Genomic DNA, 21,815 nt, shown 5'->3' with positions numbered 1-21,815 from the left:
TTATCTTTCGTTTGCAGTGCGGGACACTAGACGGAGCCGAACAGGTATATCATCAGCAGCGCAGCAACAGAATGGACGTCTACCAGATTGACGATGGATTCCACTCAGATGGCGGCACCGAGACACCGCCTCCGTCGCCCAGCTCGGGCTCTTCGATAGCCTCGACCTCGGATCATGGGTCGCTGGAGAGCGTGGACACCGGGGGAACACAGCGCCTGGCCGTCCTCTCGTTCGAGCAGGTGAGCAAGCTGCACGACGTGATGGACGAGAAGGTGGCCATACATGGACGCGGCAACTTTCCCACTCTGGAGGTGACGCTCAAGGACCTGGTCAACCTGGTGCGTCGCAAGCTGGAGGCGGAGGTGAACGCCGGCGGTGCCGGAGTCTTAGTTAAGGACATCCGCCTGAACGGTGGGGCAGCTAGTCATGTTTTAGCCAGCGAGGATCAGCCATACAATGACCTGGACCTGATATTTGCCATCGAGCTGAGTACGCCGCGCATCTTCGACCGGGTGAAGGTGGCTGTGCTCAACACACTGCTCGACCTGATGCCCGAGGGCGTCTGCAAGCGGCGCATCTACACGTGCTCCCTCAAGGAGGCCTATGTCGGCAAGATGGTCAAGGTTAACAACAACAATGACGGCGACCGCTGGTCCCTCATCTCGCTGGGCAACTCGCCGGGCCACAAAAATGTGGAGCTGAAGTTCGTCGATTCGATGCGGCGCCAGTTCGAGTTCTCCGTGGACTCGTTCCAGATCGTGCTCGACTCGCTGCTCCTGTTCTACGACTGTGCCGCCCTTCCCATCTCCGAGAACTTCTACCCGACGGTGGTGGGCGAGTCCGTGTATGGAGACTTCCAGGAGGCGCTCTACCACTTGCAGAAGAAACTGATCTCAACGCGCCAGCCAGAGGAGATCCGCGGCGGCGGCCTGCTCAAATACTGCAACCTTTTGGTGCGCAACTACAAGGCCGTCGACTCGCAGCTGATCAAGACATTGGAGCGGTACATGTGCTCGCGCTTCTTCATCGATTTCCCGGACATCAACACGCAGACCACAAAGCTGGAGGCCTACTTGCGCAATCACTTCTGGGGCGTCGACGAGGAGCCCCTCCAGTATCAGTACCTGATGCATTTACGCGAGGTGGTCGAGATGTCGACGGTCTGCCTGATGAGCCACGAGCGGCGACAGACGCTGCACCTCATCCAGTCGCTGGCCGCCCAGGTTCTCTACAACAAGCAGGAGAAGCAGCAACAGCAGGCCCAGGAGCAGTACCAGCAGCACCAACAGCGGCAGCAACAGTTCCTGGACTCTGCGCAGCAGCAGCAGCAACAGACACAAGCGGCGCAGCAGGGCACAACGCTCACCCTGGTCTCACAGTCGCCGCAGTCGGCACAGGGACAGACCATATACGTGCAGCAGGCGGCCCCGCCCACGGTCTGCTGCACAAGCAGCAGCGATCAGTCCGCGGCAGCAGGCCCACAGACCATCCAGACCATCCATCCGGGCCTCATCTATGCCAACGGCGTCTACTATGCACCTGTGATTCCCAGCACCATTTGCACGTGCAACTCCACCTGGCTGAGCACGTGATTGGGGCAGCAAACCCAACAACACCAGCACCAGAAGCAGCAACAAAAGCATCATTGGTCAGAGAATGCATCGGGATCAACAACAACAACAACATCGCTCTTGGCTGAAACTAAACTAATACCTAAAGCACCATTACCAACCCCATCTCCATCGTCCCCGCTCCCACCAAGCATCCAGATCCAGATCCCGACTAACAACAGCAAGGGGAACAACTCAACTATAGATAAAGAGGGATGCCTGAAGACACCAACCACAACCATGACAGGGATGGATAAGCCCATCAACGAGTCGCAGGATACAACAGCAGCAGCAACAACAGAAGCAGTAGGAGGAGGCGGAATGACAGGCATATTGGTAGTCACCACGGAGCAGATTGTAGGTGTACCCGTCTACAGCCGGGAGGATAGCAAGGAGACGGGCACCTACAGCGGACAGTTTGCCTTCTTCTATCCCCACGATGGATCGCCGCCCAGTATGCTGCTGCTTGGCGAGAACACCTATCTGAATGTAACCGAACATCAGGACTAGGAGCACGATCTAGAGCATTTTTCTAAGCGAAGGTGCAGGGCAACCGGTTTTCCTTCATCTCTGTGCCCTTATATCTATATCTGTACTACCCACTGTTCCCTTCTTATTCACACTCACCACAAAACAAAAAATTATCCTTTTTCAGACTGAAGTCTAGCCGCTGTTAGATGTTAATCAGGGCCACAAAAAAAACTATTAAAAAAAAAAACAACAAAAAAAAGGCTATAATATCGTAAAAAAAAACACAAAAAAATATGTTTGGATCTATATAGAGAAATTTCGTAACTATTTTGTTTTCCTTATTTCCCGCTTTCATTCATTTTCTTTACTTATTCCTCTTTTTTTTTTTTGAATAAAACAATAGAAAAACCCGAATTTGAATTGGAATTTCTATGTACGGCCCACATCATGCCCCTCCCCCACACGCCCATAAATTTTGAATAGACAAACACTTACAGACATAAAGTACATATAAATATATATAGCCTGTTATTTGTACGATTAAATTGAATGACTTTTTGTATGACAAGTGCAGGAGGAGTGCAGGAGGAGTGTCGTCGGTTCCAGTCCAGTAGAAATTCCAAGCAAAAGGTCCAAGTGCAGGCAAAACAACGATGATATGATGAAACAAGTGATGAGATAATATGTAAATATTAGTCAAATTGAACTGTCGATTTCAGAAAGGGAGAATGATAATGATAATGATGAGAATGATGACTGGGATGAGATATAAGAGAAGGAGATGATGTATTTAACAGACGGATGCTCATCAGCATCAAAAGAATTTGCTCAATGAAATTCAATTCACAAAAATTAATCAATAACCAATACTGTAATCAAAAATCAAACGTAAATCAACAAAAAGAAAATCTCTAAACAGATGAGAATGAGAAAAGAAATATAGAATGTCTGGAAAGAATGTCATATTTTGTAGTATATTTTTTGCAGTGTGTGTCAGGCAGCAGCAGCAGCATATGTGAGTGAGTTGAGTGATTGATTGATTGATTGAAGTATGCTATGAGAGAAGCGGTTAATTTCAGATGGGTGATAATTTATGAATGATTAACTGATATTCATACATACATATATAAAATATATACACAAAAAAATATGCTGTCAATAGGCAACTATTTATATCTTTTGAATGCTAAAAACAACAAACTTTCTGATCTATGTGTATTGTTTTCTTTTGCAATTGCAAACCATATAAATCATATGACTAAAATATGTAGAAGCAAGCATACATATGTTTATCTATATATGTAATTGTGTATATTTATATCCACAACAAATGAAAGACAACAAATGGTCCACAAAACAATATGAATCGATATTCGAGTATGCTCGATTGTTCGGATTCGATGACGATTACGATGTTTCCTCTCTGTGTGCATTCTTCGATAACTCTGAGAATTGCTACCACTTACGCACTTTTTGTATAATGTTAACCCTGAACTTGTGTTTTGAATTTATGTATTAACTTTAGTTTAGACATTGTGACATAATGTACGATGTACGCTGTATGTATGTGTATATATCCGGATTATCTATATGCATATTCGACAAGGTCCAAAGCCAACGTATTCCAATTTGCATGCTGTTCGAGCTGCATCGGAGGGGACTGCATCGTCGTCTCCTTTACCAGCGAACAGCCTGCAAGACATTTTACTTAGTGCAAACTTTAAAGCAAGAATAACTGAAACTAAAACTTAAACTGAATGCAAAAACTAAACCAAAAAAACACAACAAAAAAAAGAATATGCAACAGGAAAATTATGACAAATTTGTCAGCTGCAAATGAAAAAGTTTTATTATTTTTTTTTTATTTCGGGTCCCATAGCTAATGCTGCCTGGGCTGGGCGGATTGTGTCTTTACATAAAATACCATACAATACCATACAATATATAGATATATACACATATATATTATTTAGATATATGTTAGTTGGATAAGCCTGTAGAGAAGTGGACATTTTTGAAATATCTCTAGCGCGTAATCTTACATTTATACATCTACAATACAGATAAAGATCCAGATACAGAGACCAGATATAATTGTAAATTCAAGCAAATCAATCCATTGAGATTTGTATATAATATATACTTAATTACGTATATCTAATTATTATACCAACCTACACACACCACCCCCCCAAAACACTCACACACCACACATACACACAATATATATATATATATTACTTACATATTACATTAAATATATAAATGATAATAATAATGTATCTATATCTATACAATATACAACAATTACCATACATATTACTTCTGTGCGCTTCTTGCGATCTAAGGAATTTCAATAAAAACAATCAAAAATACCTAAAAAGTATAAAAACCGCGAAAATTACCACAAAAAAAATAAGCAAAAAAAAACAAAAAATATAAATCTATTCAGGCATTTCTTAATCCAGGGTTTGGAATGGGAATGGGGATCTGTATGGGGATGGGGAGGCGCCATCGTAGAAGGCTCCAAGCGTATAGTGGCCACATCACATCTATAACCAGTTGGCCATTCCATCGGGCAAGCCGACTGTTTCCTCCTTTCCAATTTCATGGCGGCAAACAGCTGCAGATTATGAGAGTGGACACACAGGCACAGTCAGGGACTCGGACTCAGACCCAGCCTCAACCTCGACTTTAGCTGCATCTTCATCTCCAGCTGTTTCGCTTTCGCCTGTGCTGCTGGCTTCACGTTCGTTTTACAATTTAATTCGCATGTGTTTTTTTTTTTTTTGGATTTTATTTCAAGTAATTGTATAATGTCGTAGCATCGTCCAGTCTCCGTGTTACGACCCGCACCAGTCTATGGAGTTTTTGATAAGTGGAAAATATGACAAACACACAAAGCCGCAGGGGAATGATATCGAATGCTATGCGGCAGCGTCTTTTTGTGCTTATATCTTGTATCATTGATGATTTATGCATTTTGATTAAGTTGTTTATGGCCAAAAGAGTTTTTCGCGTGCCTCGAAAGATACTTAACACTCCGAAAATAGATAGCGAGTCTATGCGGAGTCTATGGGTGGAGACAGCGACAGCCAAATGGGTGTTTTTTGAAAATATTTAAGCAGCCGGACTTAAAGTGCACAAGTCATAGTATAGATTATTGTACTATAATTTATGCGCAGAATATATGCATTTATAGTATTCAAATTCAAATTGAGCGCGGCAGCTTCGCGCGTTCGAGATTTTTAGAGTTTCATGGCAGCAAGCTTGTGTCAGATACATACGTCAATAACACAGCACTGCCGTACCGATAAATTAATAAGAGAAAAAGATAAGCTTTGCCAATAGATAATATAACTAAATAGTAAAAACGTTGGAATGCAACGAAGTCATTATTAATGTCATAATTAATCAAGCAGCTTGATAAACAGAATTGTAGCATTAATTAAAGGAAATAGGGTATACAAATGTCCATACTTCCGCTTGACAAGCAACAAGTGTTCAAATGACGTAACATTCTGAAAACACTTACGTTCTGTGCATCTATTTTTGACCTTTTCTGTTTGAACCTTATTTTGTGAATAATAATAAAAAAGGGAGTTCTTTCAAATAGACAATCAAATAGGAAACTGATTCATATATCGGATAAAATAATATGTTAAGAGATGAGAGTCCTAACTAGCTAGAAAAATTACAACGAATATCAAAATCGAGGAATATGATTTCCGAGTATGGACAGAGAACGATTAACCCATTGCCGACCAGTTCAGGTAAATGATATCCTTGCCATTTGTTTTGGATGGATCTACAATGTAGAGCATAGAGATTTAACATGAAGAATTTATAAATAGTATTATTGTTTGCGATTTAACTCAAGTTATACAGTTTTTTAAGGGTGGGCTAAGTGAGTTAAGTTCGTTCACTCTCTCATATTTTATGGTATATTTAATGAATTTGTTGGTATATTACGGTATATTTCTGAGGTACAGATGGGTATATTTGAAAGTTTAATCTGCGGTTACACTATAAATTGTGTTGTGGGGGCTCGAAATTATCCCCGTTGGAGCCCAGAAACTTGCAAACACAGACTACGCGAAGTGCACGAAGTGGATAGAGTGGTGTGGCAAAAGTGAAAGAGAAAATAAAAAACACGGCAAACGTAACGCAACAAAGCAATAAAAGAGTGTTCTGAGTGCCCCGTATCTGCTATTGGAGCTCGAGTTTTATTCATTGATCAACAAAAAGAGTGCGTAAATGTAAATCCGTTTTGACTGCAAATACTCACAGAGACACACACACTTACACAGCGTCACAGACACACACTCAGCGTTACTTGTGCATACATACAGAGTTACATACAGACAGAGTTACCTGAAGCACCGCCGCGCCTACCACCAACTACCGCGTTTTCTTTTATCTCTTACTCCCCGCCACCCCCTGTGTCAGCTCACCCGTTTACACACGCGAGTAAGTGGGTGTCCATGTGTGTATGGAAGCGTGTGTGTGTGTGCATTACTTACGGTGTTTTCATTTAGAAAAAGTTGTGTGTGCATTTTTGAAAACGAGGCCAACAACGGTACTACAGGCCACCTTTCGATTCTTGAGAAGTTATACAAAGGTACTAGCCGGATTATACAATGCCCTCAGTATTTTGATTCTTATTCGAAATGGGCAAAATGCGTTGGCGGAAAAGGGGGTTTACTATATAAATACACAAACCCCCGCGCACACACAGACACAGCCACGCGCACACACTCTCAATTCCATGGATGCGGAGGGTATCCGTAGCCGAAAGAGGGGAAAAAAAAGATACAATAACCTTCAAGAGCGGGGCTTGTGCAACTTCCAGTTGTGCCACCAGAGCGAGAAACAGCAACAGCAGGGAAAGCTCGGGGGCTGGGCAGGCAGAGCAGTACTAATTATTTATGATTTCGGTTGATTAGTGAGTTGTCTCTGAACTCCCCAAGCAGACATTTTCCGCCATGTCTTTTCAGTGGTGGCAGGTTTATTTACGAACTCCGGTTACGAGGAAAAGTGTAGATACCCCTTTCTGTGCCCCTGTCCCCGCCCCGCTGACAATACCATGTGTACGTGCTGCATCATGGGCATCGAATGCATTAGAAATTTATACGCAAATACATAAATAAGCGAGTGGCAAACCATTTGAATGAACAAACCCCAGCTCAGAATCGAACCGAACCATAACCATACCCTCCCCAGCCTTGATTCAGCTGGTTTTTAGCCTTCTCTAAGCCCGTGAGTTTTCCTTGGAATTCTCTGTTCTGAATATCAAATATGACTGCAGTAAACCACACACACACCCCCCCAATCCCACCCTCCCTGCCATCATTCAGCCAACGATTGCCTGACCTTTGGACTGACCCATGCCTTGCAGCCATCAATCCGGTTAGCTCAGATTCACCTTCGATACAAAACTGCAGCTGTGGCAAGGAGACGGTAAATCCAATCCCCACAGGTCTGACGGTTAATTGCAGCCACAGCCAATCAGCCGTAGCCCCCCACACATGTCCTTCCACCTGTTCCGGCTCTGAAACTCTGTAGCTCAATTATCAAATTGTTTTGAAATTGCTTGCAGACCAACGCAATTACAGTGGTCCAAAACGATAGTGGACGGTGCGCAATTATAATGCCAGGGTTTGCATGAATATTTAGTTGGAATTGGTGATTAACACTTTGAATAATTATTTATTCGATTACCATTACGATAAATATCATAAGCTGGTAACAGTTGTGCTCTTGCCAGATCTACTGTGAAGGTGGAAAAAGTCGTCGAGCCATTCAACACACTCTGACGGTTAGGTGGTACAGCAAAGAATACTTTTGTATCCGTAATAAACACGAAAATTTGCACATATGTATCTGTCCCACTGTGCCCCTTTGGTCTTTCCCCTACCAACTGTTATTCATTATGAGAAACGTTTTAGCATTGGCCTGTGCATAGAATACGAGTGTGTGGCATTTCCTTAATAGAATTGTAATTTCCCCAACAATTCCGAGTAATAACGGATCTATCGTACAGGCAGGCAGGCAGGCAGTCAGGCAGTTTATTGGGGTCATTGGAGTTGGCCAAGCAGAGCAGAAAGTTACTGGTTTATTCGTACCACATTCATTTAATGCTTCGGCAGTGACATTATATAAATGCACTCGCCCGGTGGGTGCTTAGGGGTACTTTACCAAATTATAATTAACATTTGCCTGTCGACAATTTGACACAATTTAGTGGGAGATAATGCCTAGAAAATTGCAGCAATTTAATGTTAACAATGGCTAGGGAAATGAATCTCAAATTGGTTTCAGTGCGAGCAAGTATTGCAGTCGTTAGAGTACGACTATCTGCTAGAACAACGCCACTCAGGTGACGTCAGGTTTTTTGTCTCTGCCCCGCTGTTGTTGGGCTTGAGAATCGCTTGGGCTAATGATTGGAACGCGCTGCGAAGAGCATTACAAAGCCAAACATGGGCCTCGTCGAGGCCATGCCCCGCCTATGACGCATCCGAAATAAATATAAACAACAAATATTTGGCTGGCGCTGACTTTCCGTTGCTGAATTTCAAAGATACACAAATCGTTGGCGGACCGCTTCCCGGCTGGTACTACTGCGCTGCTAGTATACGACTTGGCTCTGGGTTTGTCCCGGGGCCGGAGATCACAGAAAGCAAAGGACAATGACAATGCCAACAACCTGCCCATACATGGCGTATACTTAATTTGTCAGAGTCTCTTGCTCCGTTTCGGTTCGTGCCAAGCGCAGCCCCATTGGATTGTTGTCACTTCCACTGCCACTGCTACGGGTGCCGTTACTGCCACAGTCCCTGTCCCAGTCCTGCCCCTCTGCTGTAGTTTAACATGCCCCACGACGGCAACAAAAGCAAAGTTTTTTTTGTTATTGTCTGTTCTCGTTGTTATTTTGGAACATATCCAGCCAGAACAGGTCGGCTCGGCTCGGCTCGGGCCTTGGCATGTGGGCGACAATTTCGCATTTATTATGCAACAGTTTGGCGGATTGAGCGTGTAGCGTAAACAAAGTTTGTGCCAGCTTTTCTTTCCCAAATAAGAACGGAACGGAACGGGTCGAAGGGAGCAAGGGTAGAGAGCACGATGAATACATATACAGATCATGATCGACAGGGGAATACTCTCGCAAAAGCTGTATCATTTAATGGGTCTCCTAAAATTGATCTCTTTGATAGTCATACTTCAGCATAATGAACATTCATATTGTTCGATCCATCCCTATCCAATATTTATTTGTTTGCCACAATTTGTTGCACATTTGCAGCGATTTTCATTCCCCTGCATCGACATTTACACTTGACTTGACTTCCGCCTGCAACTTTTTCCAACAGTTTCAAAATCTACTTATCTTTCTCTTCCTCTCTCTCTCTCTCTCTTGGGAGTGATGGGCAGTATGGTGGGAGGGGGAAGGAGTAAGTCAGCAATCATGTCATGCAGCACAGTTGAGCAAATGTAATTGACTCGGGCACGCCAACTGGAAAGACGAATCAGAGCCAAGGAAACACATGCCACCCTTTGGACTCCAGCCAGAGCCACAGTCCAGTGACGAAGGGAGGTGGGGTGGTGGCACTGGCACTGGCAGTGGCAGTGGCAGGTCCCGCTGTGATTGCTCACATTGAATGCAATCAAAGAAGTAACTGCGAATCAAGTTATCGGTCAGGGAGGCAGGAAGTCAAGCGTGGTCCCGGTTACCGTACTCGTCCTCGGCTTGCCACCACAGCAGCCACAAGCTGCAGCTTAACTGGAATCTCATTGCAGCAGCAAAGGGCAACTTTTAGCTTGTTTGTGTGCTGCTTCCTGATAAACCAGTGGGAGAGAGAGAGCACGGAGCGTGGGGCACTGTGACTGTGACTGTGGTATGCGCGCTAATCAAACCAGTCCAACCCAGTGAAGGCGTCATTTGCCTCTCGTTTGGTTCCAGGCACAACAACCATATCATCATCATTATCAACAGCTGCTCGCAGCGTAGTTAACGGCTACGTAAACAATCTGGACAGTATTTGTCAATTTTGATTGCCGGTTAGACCTGTTGGACCCGTATACAGGGTGCCTGTACATGTACCTATACCTGTGTCTGTGTGCCGCCCCCACTTGCAATGCCTATTAAATGAATGAATGTCAGCAACCGATCACGTAAGCCTCCTCAAGGGGAGTCACTACTAGGGGAACGTTATTTACTACTATGTATTTACACTTAGCGATAATAATTTAAATTCCATTTAAATGATCCCCTACCACAGTACTTCCAATCTCGTAGATTACAAGTGTTTGATCAATCCGAACCCACAAAGACCTCAAGATATAGCGCGTGTGTGTATGTAGACCCGTTGTTCGGGAAATACTATATTTAGACTTGGGTGATGCTTACGCTGATTACACATTGTTTCCACGCCACTTGCTGCACCCACAATTTAATATATATAATTATGCATTTGCTCATATTCGATTATTCAATTATATTTTTCAAGCATTATCCGATACATGATTACGTCTACTCCAGGGATTTTCTCTGATCAACTGTCATCACTTGGCCCACTTACTCACGTTGTAATCCATCCATCCATCGTGTTCATATCTGCGAATATCGGGCATTCCCTTGAAATCTTTAATGTTTAAACAAGTGCGAACAGCCTCAGTTTGGGATGTGGAAAGTTTTTCATTGTTTTTGTGCCCTGTGCGAGGCACGACACCTCCTCTTATCACACAGAGCCACTCGACACAAATCCGTAACAATGACTGGCACTGACACCTGCCATTCCACCGTTCCCACCCAGCCACTCTCTATAGAATGTCATGTCCCCCTCTTGTGCATATGGGAGTGGATTGAAAGGATGTTTGGTTGCCCATGCACATGCACCACGCCTCTGCAGTTGGTTTCACTTTTGGCCACCTCTGTGGGTCCTCGTGGGTCCTCTGTTGGTGTTTGCCTGGCCAAAAAGGGCAAAGGTAGGCGATGCTACACGCCCACAGACCCAGCATCCGATATGGCAATTAAGAGCGCAGCTGCAGTCCAGCAGTTTGCACTTTGCACAACATCTCTGGTTGCTGAGTTTGGTTTTCACCTTTCACTGCTCTCGGCTAGTGACGCACATGAAGCAGGTGGGACCAATGGCTGGAGAGGCTGTGGTGGGGAATAGAAGGAAACACTGCTGCAGGCAGCCCTTTTTTTAGTATGTGAGCTGTGAGAACGAATAACATCTAACAAACACTGGCTACACAATGGCATTTTGGCGTTTCTCTCCGGCGGAATAATTTTAGACACTGTTTGTGGTGTTTACTCGCGAATTAAGATCTTCCGACTACGTGATGACATCTAACGATGACAATAAGAAAGAACATATTTATACAATTCATTCACTGCTCATCCAGACCGAGCCACTTAATGGACGCGGAGCGGCTATCAGACGTGACTCACCCGAGGAGCGGCAAATACACACACACACTAGATTCCACAGGCAGGAACTGGCTTTGGCCGGACAAAGAGTTGACTTTATCGTTAACAAATTGATTAGCCAAAATGGAAGTGACCAAAAAGAGAAACGAAAGAACCACAAACTGAGACATTCGAACAGGTTTTTTTTGGTGCTTACTGAACTTTGCCAGAATTACACACCGATCAGCAGATGGACAAAAATAGATTTAAACTGATATTCATTCTCATTTCTCATTTTACCCCCCTTTCAGAGAGAGCAATGCGTCTCGACACGAACTCAAATGTGGACTTCAAAGCATTCGAATCTAGCTCCAGCTCCAGTTCATGTGTGAGTAAAGTGGCTGGAACTAAAAGCACAATCGATGCTCATACCGATTCCTCTCCTTTTAGCTTATCAAGTTGGACAACTTGGCCACCTGGGGAGGCTCACAGAAAACAGACACTCGGCTGCCAATCACGGACTACTCGACGCTGGGCGGACCCCGGCACAATCGCAGTCCCTTTCCCCTGTCCAAAGATGTCAATAATCGCCTGGTGATCTGGTAAGTGAAAGTGCAATAGCCGTCCCTCTACCAATGGGATTAATGTCTGTTTCGTTTGATGCTTCGTAGGGATGGCGACATGACCACACTGGATGTGGACGCCATCACAAACACCAGCGATGAAACTCTGACTGAAAGCAATATCATATCGGAGCGCATACTCGCCGTCGCTGGCAATCAGCTGAGGGACGAGTTGAGCACAAATGTTAAAGGTGAAGTCAGGGCTATAGATACACCTATTCCCCCTCTATAACTTCATCTCTGATTCCCTCCCCTTTCAGAATGCCGCACTGGTGATGTGCGCATCACGCGTGGATACAATCTGCCAGCCAAGTATGTGCTGCATACAGTGGCGCCTACATACAGGGAAAAGTTTAAGACGGCCGCCGAGAATATGCTGCATTGTTGCTACAGGTAAGATGATCCCATTTGTTACCTTTTGGCGCTCTCTCCCTCTAATGCCTGTTCTGCCCTTCTATCTGTAGAAACGTTCTGTGTAAGGCCAAGGAGCTGAACCTGCACACAATCGCCCTGTGCAACATCAGTGTCCACCAGAAGAGCTTTCCAGCGGACGTGGCCGCACACATTGCACCTGCGTGAGTAGTGGAACGTAATCTGGCACAGTTTGAGAGTTTGCTAATGAGATCTCATCACCCACAGGCACCATCCGACGTTACCTGGACAAGTGCACCCTTCAGGTTGTGATATTATGTGTGAACAGCAACGAACGCGGTACCTACGAGGTGCTGGCCCCGCTCTACTTCCCCCGCGATCAGCTGGAGGAGCGCAGCGCCCTTTGGCAACTGCCCAAGGACATCGGCGGTGAATTCGGCGAGCCGCAGCACCCCGATCCTGACCGCCAGATCCGCATCATTCGCAATCCCCAGCACAGTGTCCACATGCGTCACCGCCAAAGTGAGTATCTCCTAATATCTGTTTGTCGTCATTGATACTCGTATCTCGTCGGGCTATCCACTGTCGAAGATGATAAAGCCTGTGCTTATCTGCCAGAGACTGAAGATTGTCGGGGCTCGGTGATGATTCCATTTCGGCCCTGTTGTATTGTGGGGCTGTCGATAAGATTACAGTCAAAAAAAAAACAGCAGAAAGTAGACGAAACACAACACAATTATATGCAAACGCTGCTCGCCAGCTATGTTGACTGACTAACTGGCTTCTATGGCTTCAGTTACGTTGCAAAGTCGGTCGTGTGCGGGTCACTGGTGGCAGTTGCATTCAATTGTCCAGTCCAAGTCGTTAAATATCCAATTATTTGGCCACTAAATAAGATTGTTCCATCAACCGTTCGTAGCATAGAACTATTTTTTCAGTGTTTCAGTTACCGAATCGAGTAGAAAAATCCATTTAAAGTGAGCAAGAAATTTCCAATTTCAAAGATTTATATTCGCAGTCGCTGCTGCGCTTCGTGCTGGCCGACAGCAGGCTGATTGCTACGTATGATTTGTGTGAAATGTTAAAGATACATACTTTCAGGCTGTGTAACTTACATGCTACATGGCGTAACTTGCGTGTATCTGACATGTAAATATACATGACTGATCGGAAGAGCAGAAATCTTTAGAAAATAGTGAAATCGAGCATTATCGGGTGATGGGAATACGATATAACGGGCATATTTATAAATATAATGATACTTTCTTGTGGGAAAACCATTTTGGGAAATTTTTGGAATTTGTAGCCAATGTGGATAAACCTAATTTATCTGTTACTATAACTCTTTAACTCTGATCAACCTTGAAATTTCACAAAATTTATTTTGGCTACCGCTCGTAAATGATTCTTGTAAAGTGTAACTAGAAAACTTGTTTGAATTTGCATTACGTTAGTTTGTCAACAAAAGTTTGTTAATTTACCTTGAAGAACCACTTATCAGGACAGCGGCGACGAGTGGCAGTCGCTCCAATCTTTGCGGGATACCAAGCCTAAATCATGTCAACACCGGGGGAGCAGTACGCAGCCGCCTTATCGGGTTATCGCAAGGGGAGAGAGAGCAAAGGCAGGCAGGCAGACAGCATCCAGTTTTTGTTTGCCGTTCGCTCATCTGCTCGCGCGCTCCGACAGCGCAGTCGAGAAAAAGCCGTGCCAGAGAAGGCTTTCAGTTCAACTCAAATTCCGCATCGCTGAAGTTCGGCTGATAATAATTTTTTAGCTGTAATTAGATAAAAGCAGACCCAAAATGATAAACAATTCGTTTGAGTTCTCATGTAATGGAATACCCGCAGAGTGACCATGGAAATACATTCAGAATCTATATAATCAACTTAATCTCTCTCTGCATATTGCAGCCGACGACGAGTCCGACGTTAGTCCACACGATATGGAGGGCAACAGTTCGGATCTGGAGTACGGAGCCAAGGACATGAACGGCCTCAGTCCGAACTCCTACAGCAGTGGACTTCAGACCCAGCTTCAGGTGAGTTTTGATTGGATTTTCGGAAGCTTATCGGATTACTTATGAGACACACACATTCCCTCTGCCCACAGTGCGATCTGGACAGACAGCATCTGCTCAGTGATCGTCCGCGAGCCGGTGTCTATGAGAATGTCATCTCGGAGGGCGTCGAGGGGATCGAGCACCAGGAGAGGTGAGTGAGCCGCAGCACAGATGCAGCACAGCACTATTCTCCTGTCCCGCCCATATCGTGTTACGCATTGCGTCACTCGTTCTGGGGCGTACCTTACACCTGACAAGTAGTACGCGGGGGACATCTGCAGTTCATAAAACTAACAGCAAGACACGCAGCCCCCGACTTGGCACCCTCCCATTCCCCCCATTAACACATTGTAGTGGAACTCTTGGCTCAGCGAATATTTATTACAAAAGCATGCCGGAAATATCTTAAGCGTCTAACAAACGAGCCACCTCCGCGTGCTCCTTATGGAAATTCCGATTCCGATTCCGCTGCCGCTTCTCGAAATTTTACAGAGCATTGGCACGCAAGTCGCCACCGGGCGGGCAAGTGGAAATTGAATTGAATTGGAGTGTGCGGGAAGCGGAGAGGAGTAGAGTTGAGTGTCAGTAGTGCCAATGGTCCTGCTCAACAGTAATCGGAGAATGCCAAGTGCCTGGTATTCCACTTGTGACGACAGCTGTGACGTACAAGTGACCATTGCGGCGTCACTGCTTGCATGACATCTCCTTCACCCGGCCCGAAAACAAATCTAATTTTAATGCCAGCTAAAAATATTTGTTTTTGCTGTTCAAGTCACAAAAGTGAAGCTTTCAGCTAAATATTTATGAATATTTACAATGGAATCATGAGATAGATAATTACTGTGACAAAGCCAGGCCAAAAAAAAGGCCATTTTAAAAGATAGATAATGGGTTGGGGGTAACTTTTTCTATGGAGAGTGCCTAATTAAAATGAGTAATGAGTACGATGCTATTTGTCAGTTTTGCTCACCCTTCCACGCTCATCAAATAATAAATGTCCCTTTTGATTTTACATCGCATTCATTTGATGCACATTTTCGCCAAATATTGTCAATTCCCTAATTAATATGACAAGTGGGCATGCTTCAGTGGGAATGGAACTGGGAATCCACACGTAACCGGATCAGATCAGGTTGTACATGCACAACCTGTGCGCATACATAACACAGGTACATGCATACCATGCCATGCATACATATAAGAGAATATCGAACCGTTGCAGTTCATTGAATGAAACCGCACAACCGTCGCGCACATTTTGTAGACGTTTAATCGAACATCTCCTCATGTAACGTAATTTATTCAAGCGGTTTTCAGTGCGGATGACACGGGAGAAGGAACGGGAGGGAGACAAGCTGGCGCCGCCGCTTCCTGAACGAGCTGCTTCGTGTGCGTGCGAGGGGAATGCACCTCGCGCAGCTTCATCTTCTCTCCATCAGCTTTAATTAGAGTCTCCCCCACAAACACACGTGCATGAGTCAGTGTCAGTGCCAGTGATGTTGATGTTGATGTTTACAGTAATGTTTTCGCATTTCATTTCTCCTTGATGGAACTGTTACACACTGCGTGGGCGAAAGACAGAAGGAAGGCACTAGAAGACAGGAAGCACCGAAATAGAACCTTTGCCATTTCTGTTTCTGTTTCGTTTTCGTAGCTTTTTGCGCATTTAGCTGCCACTGACGAATGCAAACATTTGGACTGATTTCATTTTTTGGACGTTTTCTTTTGGAGTGACTGACATTAGCGCAAATAAAGCGGTTAGCATGTCCTTGGGCCATTGCCTGGTGCCGCCGATTTTTGTTGTTGCTGTTTGTTGTAACTGATGTCATTGAACAGACGGCGATAGGGCGCACGCTCAAAGAGTGGGAGTGTGTGAGAGCAAGAGTCGAAGAAAGAGAGAGAGAGCTGTGCTTTCATGCTGTCAAGGTATATACATTTTGAGGTAAGAAATTCCCACAGACCACTCTCTTTCGCGACACAATGTACACAATGGAAATTGAGAAGCAGGCTGATAGAATAAGAAGAGAGAGTGGCTAGACAACCTGTTCAAATACACCTTGTGCCATGTGCTCTGCTTTGCCTGCTGCGCGCTGCTCTCCACTGACCCGCTGGTGGGGTACATAATATAGATGCGAATGATGGGGGGCGAAAAAAGCATTCAAGAGCAGCGCAGCACGCCGCTCCATCGCTCAGTCGAAAGGCGCCACTCACAGCGAACACTCGTGAATTGAAATACTCAAAGTGTTGCCACCGTCGGCGCCAGTTTTTATATAAACTAAAAATAAATTCAATAATTTTACTGTGATCCGAATCGCGAATCGCATTGCAAAAGCAAAAACCGTTTATTAGTTTTGAATTTTTCACGCACCGCTTCCGTTAACCAACCAAAAGTCTGGCCAACAAGCTGCCCACACATACACATAGTTTATTCGAGACTTCTTAAACTATTTATACACTCTTATAACTACAAAGCATCAGACAATATACTGCGTCAATTGAATACGAAATTGTGTTGAAAAGGAAACGACAATAAGAGAGCAAAGGAAATCAGATCAGATCGGCCAGCCCGTAAAACGGAATTTTCTATTTTGACTTAAAATCGATAAACCGTAATTGTGCGAGAAGAGAAAGGCGAATAGCGAAAGGCGAAAGGAGGAGACACGCGAACTAGTGCCACCCACCGACAATAACACCCACACCAACAACCACTTATAACTGTAAACTATGACAATGCTGGAAGGCATGACGTCTATTGACTTGGGCTCGAGTCCCATGCAGGAGACGACGGGCGACATGAACGATGTGCTGCCCGATGAGCTCATGGAGTCGCCGGAGGAAAGGTAACAGTGGGCGGTCAATCACTGTAACGAGTTCTTTCACAATTGAAAAGACGTGGGTTCTTTTATATCCTAGTTATGACGTCAGAACAAAAAGAACACCCCATTCTCAGTTCTATATCTGGAATCATTTATATTAATGTCGTTCAGTTCGAGATGCATTTCCACTATTTTTCCTTCCTGGCCTTGGCCCCACCCGCTACATTATTAATAAACAAACAGGCGAAGATACCTCTCTCTCTCACTCGGCCTTGCCTGCGAGTACGTGCCAGTGAACAATAACATGCAATCCGTGATTGCAGGAAATGTGATCTAATAATAACATTAGTACCTTGCGTTCCCTGCGTTCCTGCAAGCTTGTTAAGCTGTGAGATTTATTCAATGGATTAGCATTTTGGCTTAATATTCATTGTGCTTTTCACACGATAACCATATTCGTGGGGCACTAGCCAACCCCAGCCACAACCACAACCCCAACCCCATCTGAACCCACTACTCGTGCATCCGCATCTGTATCAGTAGCTGGGCAAACACTGCGACTGAGATGGCGATTGTGTTGGGCTAAGACTGCGTCACAATGCGTCACATTTGGGTGTTTTTGTTGGCCAGGAATTATCTTGATCTTTATCTAGGTGCTTCCTCTGCAGTCGTTTACTGCTCTGCTTCGTATTGCGGCTTATCAGTTGCTGGCTACCGGAGTTCACTGCGGCACGAGTCGGATCTCTCGCCTGGAATTAGTCAAAAATCCGACGTTTTAATTGGGCGTGTGTCAGTCGAAAGTTGTTAATTACTCTAACACAATTTCGCACACCCCGACAGCTCTCGAACATGTTCAGATGTGTAAATATAGGCATGTGCATCGATTACCTGACCAATGACCAATTCATATGTGACTCATATAGCACATACTTAGAGCATTACATTGCCAATCCAATTGCTGTTCAAATTAGAACTATTTTTCTCACCCTCACTCACTCACCACCCTACCCTACCCTACCCCTCTCTATCATTCGCTCTTTTGATATAATTTGGAATTTTTATCTGACAAATATTTACCCAACAGAAGCTAAGTCAAAGCACACACACACTCAGCACGCATTTCAAATTTATAATTCCTCCCTGGGTCAGAGCCCCAACAGATAAACATGGATTTTAGCGCTTTTGCGAAATGAATTTCAAATAGTGGCCCAATGCGAAATACAGCTGCTTCTGCTCTTGACGGATAGACAGACAGACTGTCATGTCAGGCACTAGCGACAGCCGTCATTATTTTCTCGTATATGGCCTGGAATTGCGTGCCGGCATAATAATCGGTCGCGCGACACCCCCTTAGCCTTCTATCCATGGTCTGTAGTCAAGTGATTTCACATAATTGCTGGGGCATACTCACTCGTATCTATGGGCTTAGCTACTCCTCGCGCTTTCCCAAGAAAAGTACACAAAAGATATGAGTATGTACATATGTATGAAGAAGTATGTATATACTGAATGAATAGAGTTAGTCATGCGCGTAATCCATTCTCTAATCGATCGTGTTTCAGCTATTGTGGGCTTTTACTCACCAAGAGGTGAATGTTTATCCTTTGTGATTGCTTTATGCATTTTCCCATGTGTATCGTTGATTAATAATTGTATTATCTGTATTATCTTCAGATACGAACGTCTTCTGCGTCGCGCTCAAGTCGAGGACTTGACGGAGGTCTCGGGCATTGGCTGTCTGTATCAGAGCGGTGTAGATCGCTTGGGTCGCCCTGTGATTGTGTTCTGTGGCAAGTGGTTCCCCGCCCATAACATTGACCTGGAAAAGGTAGGGCAATCCGTTGCACGAATCACTGTTGAATCAGTGTTAAGTAAACTCTGTTTGTTTGCAGGCACTGCTGTATCTGATAAAGCTACTGGATCCCATCGTTAAAGGAGACTATGTTATTTCCTACTTCCACACACTGACCTCCACGAATAACTATCCATCGCTGCACTGGCTGCGCGAGGTCTACAGTGTGTTGCCCTACAAGTAAGCCCCCATTATCCTGACAGATTTCGAAACAATCTCTGATCACTCTTCCTTCCAGGTACAAGAAGAACCTGAAGGCCTTCTACATAGTGCATCCGACTTTCTGGACCAAAATGATGACCTGGTGGTTCACCACTTTCATGGCGCCCGCCATTAAGGCCAAAGTACACTCGCTGCCTGGAGTCGAGCATCTGTACTCGGCCATCACAAAGGATCAGCTGGAAATACCCGCCTACATAACCGAATACGACATGGCGGTAAGACAGATGGGACTGTGGGCCAAGAATTGCTTGATTCTAATGTGGATAATTTCTTTTAATTACAGACCAATGGCCTGCATTACTTCAATCCCGTGCCGACTGCCTCGTAGATGGCGGCCATTGTGGCTGTCTAAAGACAGCGCAGCCGCCATAGCATATACATATATATACACCCACACATGTGAAGTTTTTATAGATTTTATAGAACGTATTTTGTTTTCTTGATAAGTAATAATTGTTTACTTGCGCATAACTATCGATGTTGTTGTTTACCGATTGATCTGACGCAAGTTTTGTTGAGCATTGTGTAGCATACGTTTGTGGAAGGGCAAACAGCCGCCCTCCCACGCATGCCCCCAACCAATTAGCTAAATGATAAATCTACATTCAGATATGTAAGTCCCAAATCCCCCAAAAGCGAGAATTATGTAAAACATTCTTATGAAAGGCATGGAAATTAGTTAATTAGTTGATTCAGAAGATTTATTGATTGACAGCAGGCGAAGGACATAAGCATACACTCGTTGAACTATTAGTAGGATGAGGATTAGTGGGAGGATGTGGATTAGGATGACGATGATACCAAAAGAAACCAAAAAAAATGTTAGCAGTGCTGAACAAAATTAAATTTGATTAGATGACGGGCATATATACACAACATATATAAAAAAAAAAAATGATTACTTGTACTTCGGAATTCGGAATGGAATATAGATATTATATATATATTGTATTGTTAGTTATCTTTGCAATTACAAATTGTATTATTAATACTAGAGCCTAACGCGTATGCAGTTTGATCCCCCGATATATACACATACATACATACATACAATACATACGTACTATAAATTCAATTGTATTTATACATAAATAAATATACTAAATATACACAAAACTAACGATTAACAAATTACATATACATATACTGTCGTATGTATAAACCAAAGGGGAGGAAGCAACACACGGAACGCATACCTTTTGTAGATACAATACTTACTAGAGCTCACTCACCGTGGGGCGGCCCCTTCCGCCCAGGAATCGAAACACCAATAAAGAACCTAACGAATAGTTAATGTTAATTGTTCAACTTTGATATGAATTATGTTTAGGCGGAATACACACACGTCCCCTCTTTATCTTCCAAGCACCGTTTGCGCTCAAAAGAAAGTACCCAACTCCCAATTGCAAGCCAAGAGCACGCCGTCGCCATATACAACCAAGTATATGTATGTATGCATAAATATAGTATTATATTTATATAGATATACGTATTGTAATTACATTGTCGAATCAATTATGGCACTCGCTCTCGCTGGCAGCAATCTGACAACAAAACACGCACACACAGACACACACAATAATCGATTTGAGCAGACTCAAGTGATAAGCAAATGCCGCCAGAGATACATCTACGAGTACTAGCAGATACATACTATGTAGATCCACAGCCAAAAAACACACAACAGTTGATTATTATAGCAATTATGTACATGCAAAGCAAAATGCACTCAGGGATTGATTTAAAGAAACCAAAACACCAAAGTAAACCAAGACAAGGTACTTTTGATGAAGGCCTAATGCAATGCAATGCAATGCGCTTTACTGGAACCGCAGCACATTGGCAGCAGCAGCAGCAGCCTGGCTAGTACCTCTTGTAAAACGATAAACCAAGTAGACACATAGTTTTTGAAAATGTTCTTATATGTATATGTATCACCGTCAAGGATCATCAACATAAAAAACATACATACATACATATATACAATTATGCCAAATACAGATGTATTTTGTATCGACAGCAATTAATCGGAATGCGATAGTGAAAGCAGAATTCAGATTTTAACAATCATCAGAGTGTTACGGTAAATACTTATTCAATTAGCTAAAAGTACAGTCTACTCAAAAGTTACGCTTGAAATGAGCTTAGGAGATCGTTGGGATCTACGGCCTCGCCTCCTATTCAGCTCAACAAGAGAATCCCAAACGACATAAAAAAACCCAAGTTATGCCAAGTGTTCCTTTCTCAAAGAGTATACATACATACATACAAACAATATATAAGCAAATACTTTTCGAAATATTTGAATATTTGTAAGTCAACGAGTACATTGAACAAAATTAAACCAACTGCAAGTACTTAAAACTAGTGTCCCA

General features: G+C 43.9%; 2 protein-coding genes across 4 annotated transcripts in view; both read left to right on the top strand.

Annotated features, from left to right (window-relative positions):
- The window catches only part of LOC111077019 (terminal nucleotidyltransferase 5C), a 46,372-nt gene extending 43,267 nt beyond the window's left edge, over positions 1-3,105 (top strand). For all 3 annotated transcript variants that reach the window (XM_022371123.2, XM_022371124.2, XM_022371126.2), the window contains one exon: positions 18-3,105. In XM_022371123.2, the coding sequence (XP_022226815.2) occupies positions 18-1,592 (1,575 nt within the window). In that variant the 3' untranslated portion in view covers positions 1,593-3,105. The remainder of the gene's footprint in view (positions 1-17) is intronic.
- Positions 3,106-6,133: 3,028 nt separating this feature from the next.
- On the top strand, positions 6,134-20,038 carry LOC111076994 (protein GDAP2 homolog). The gene is given in 13 exon segments (XM_041592825.1): positions 6,134-6,330; positions 11,805-11,881; positions 11,944-12,095; positions 12,165-12,307; positions 12,377-12,509; positions 12,581-12,705; positions 12,756-13,010; positions 14,402-14,529; positions 14,601-14,701; positions 19,041-19,194; positions 19,259-19,398; positions 19,457-19,655; positions 19,724-20,038. Coding segments are annotated over 12 exon segments (1,644 nt in total). The 5' UTR covers positions 6,134-6,330; positions 11,805-11,812; the 3' UTR covers positions 19,769-20,038.
- Positions 20,039-21,815: the final 1,777 nt, after the last annotated feature.

Source organism: Drosophila obscura, unplaced genomic scaffold (genome assembly GCF_018151105.1).
Source record: "Drosophila obscura isolate BZ-5 IFL unplaced genomic scaffold, ASM1815110v1 contig_186, whole genome shotgun sequence".
NCBI lineage: Eukaryota > Metazoa > Arthropoda > Insecta > Diptera > Drosophilidae > Drosophila > Drosophila obscura.
This window is presented reverse-complemented; position numbering and strand designations above follow the sequence as displayed.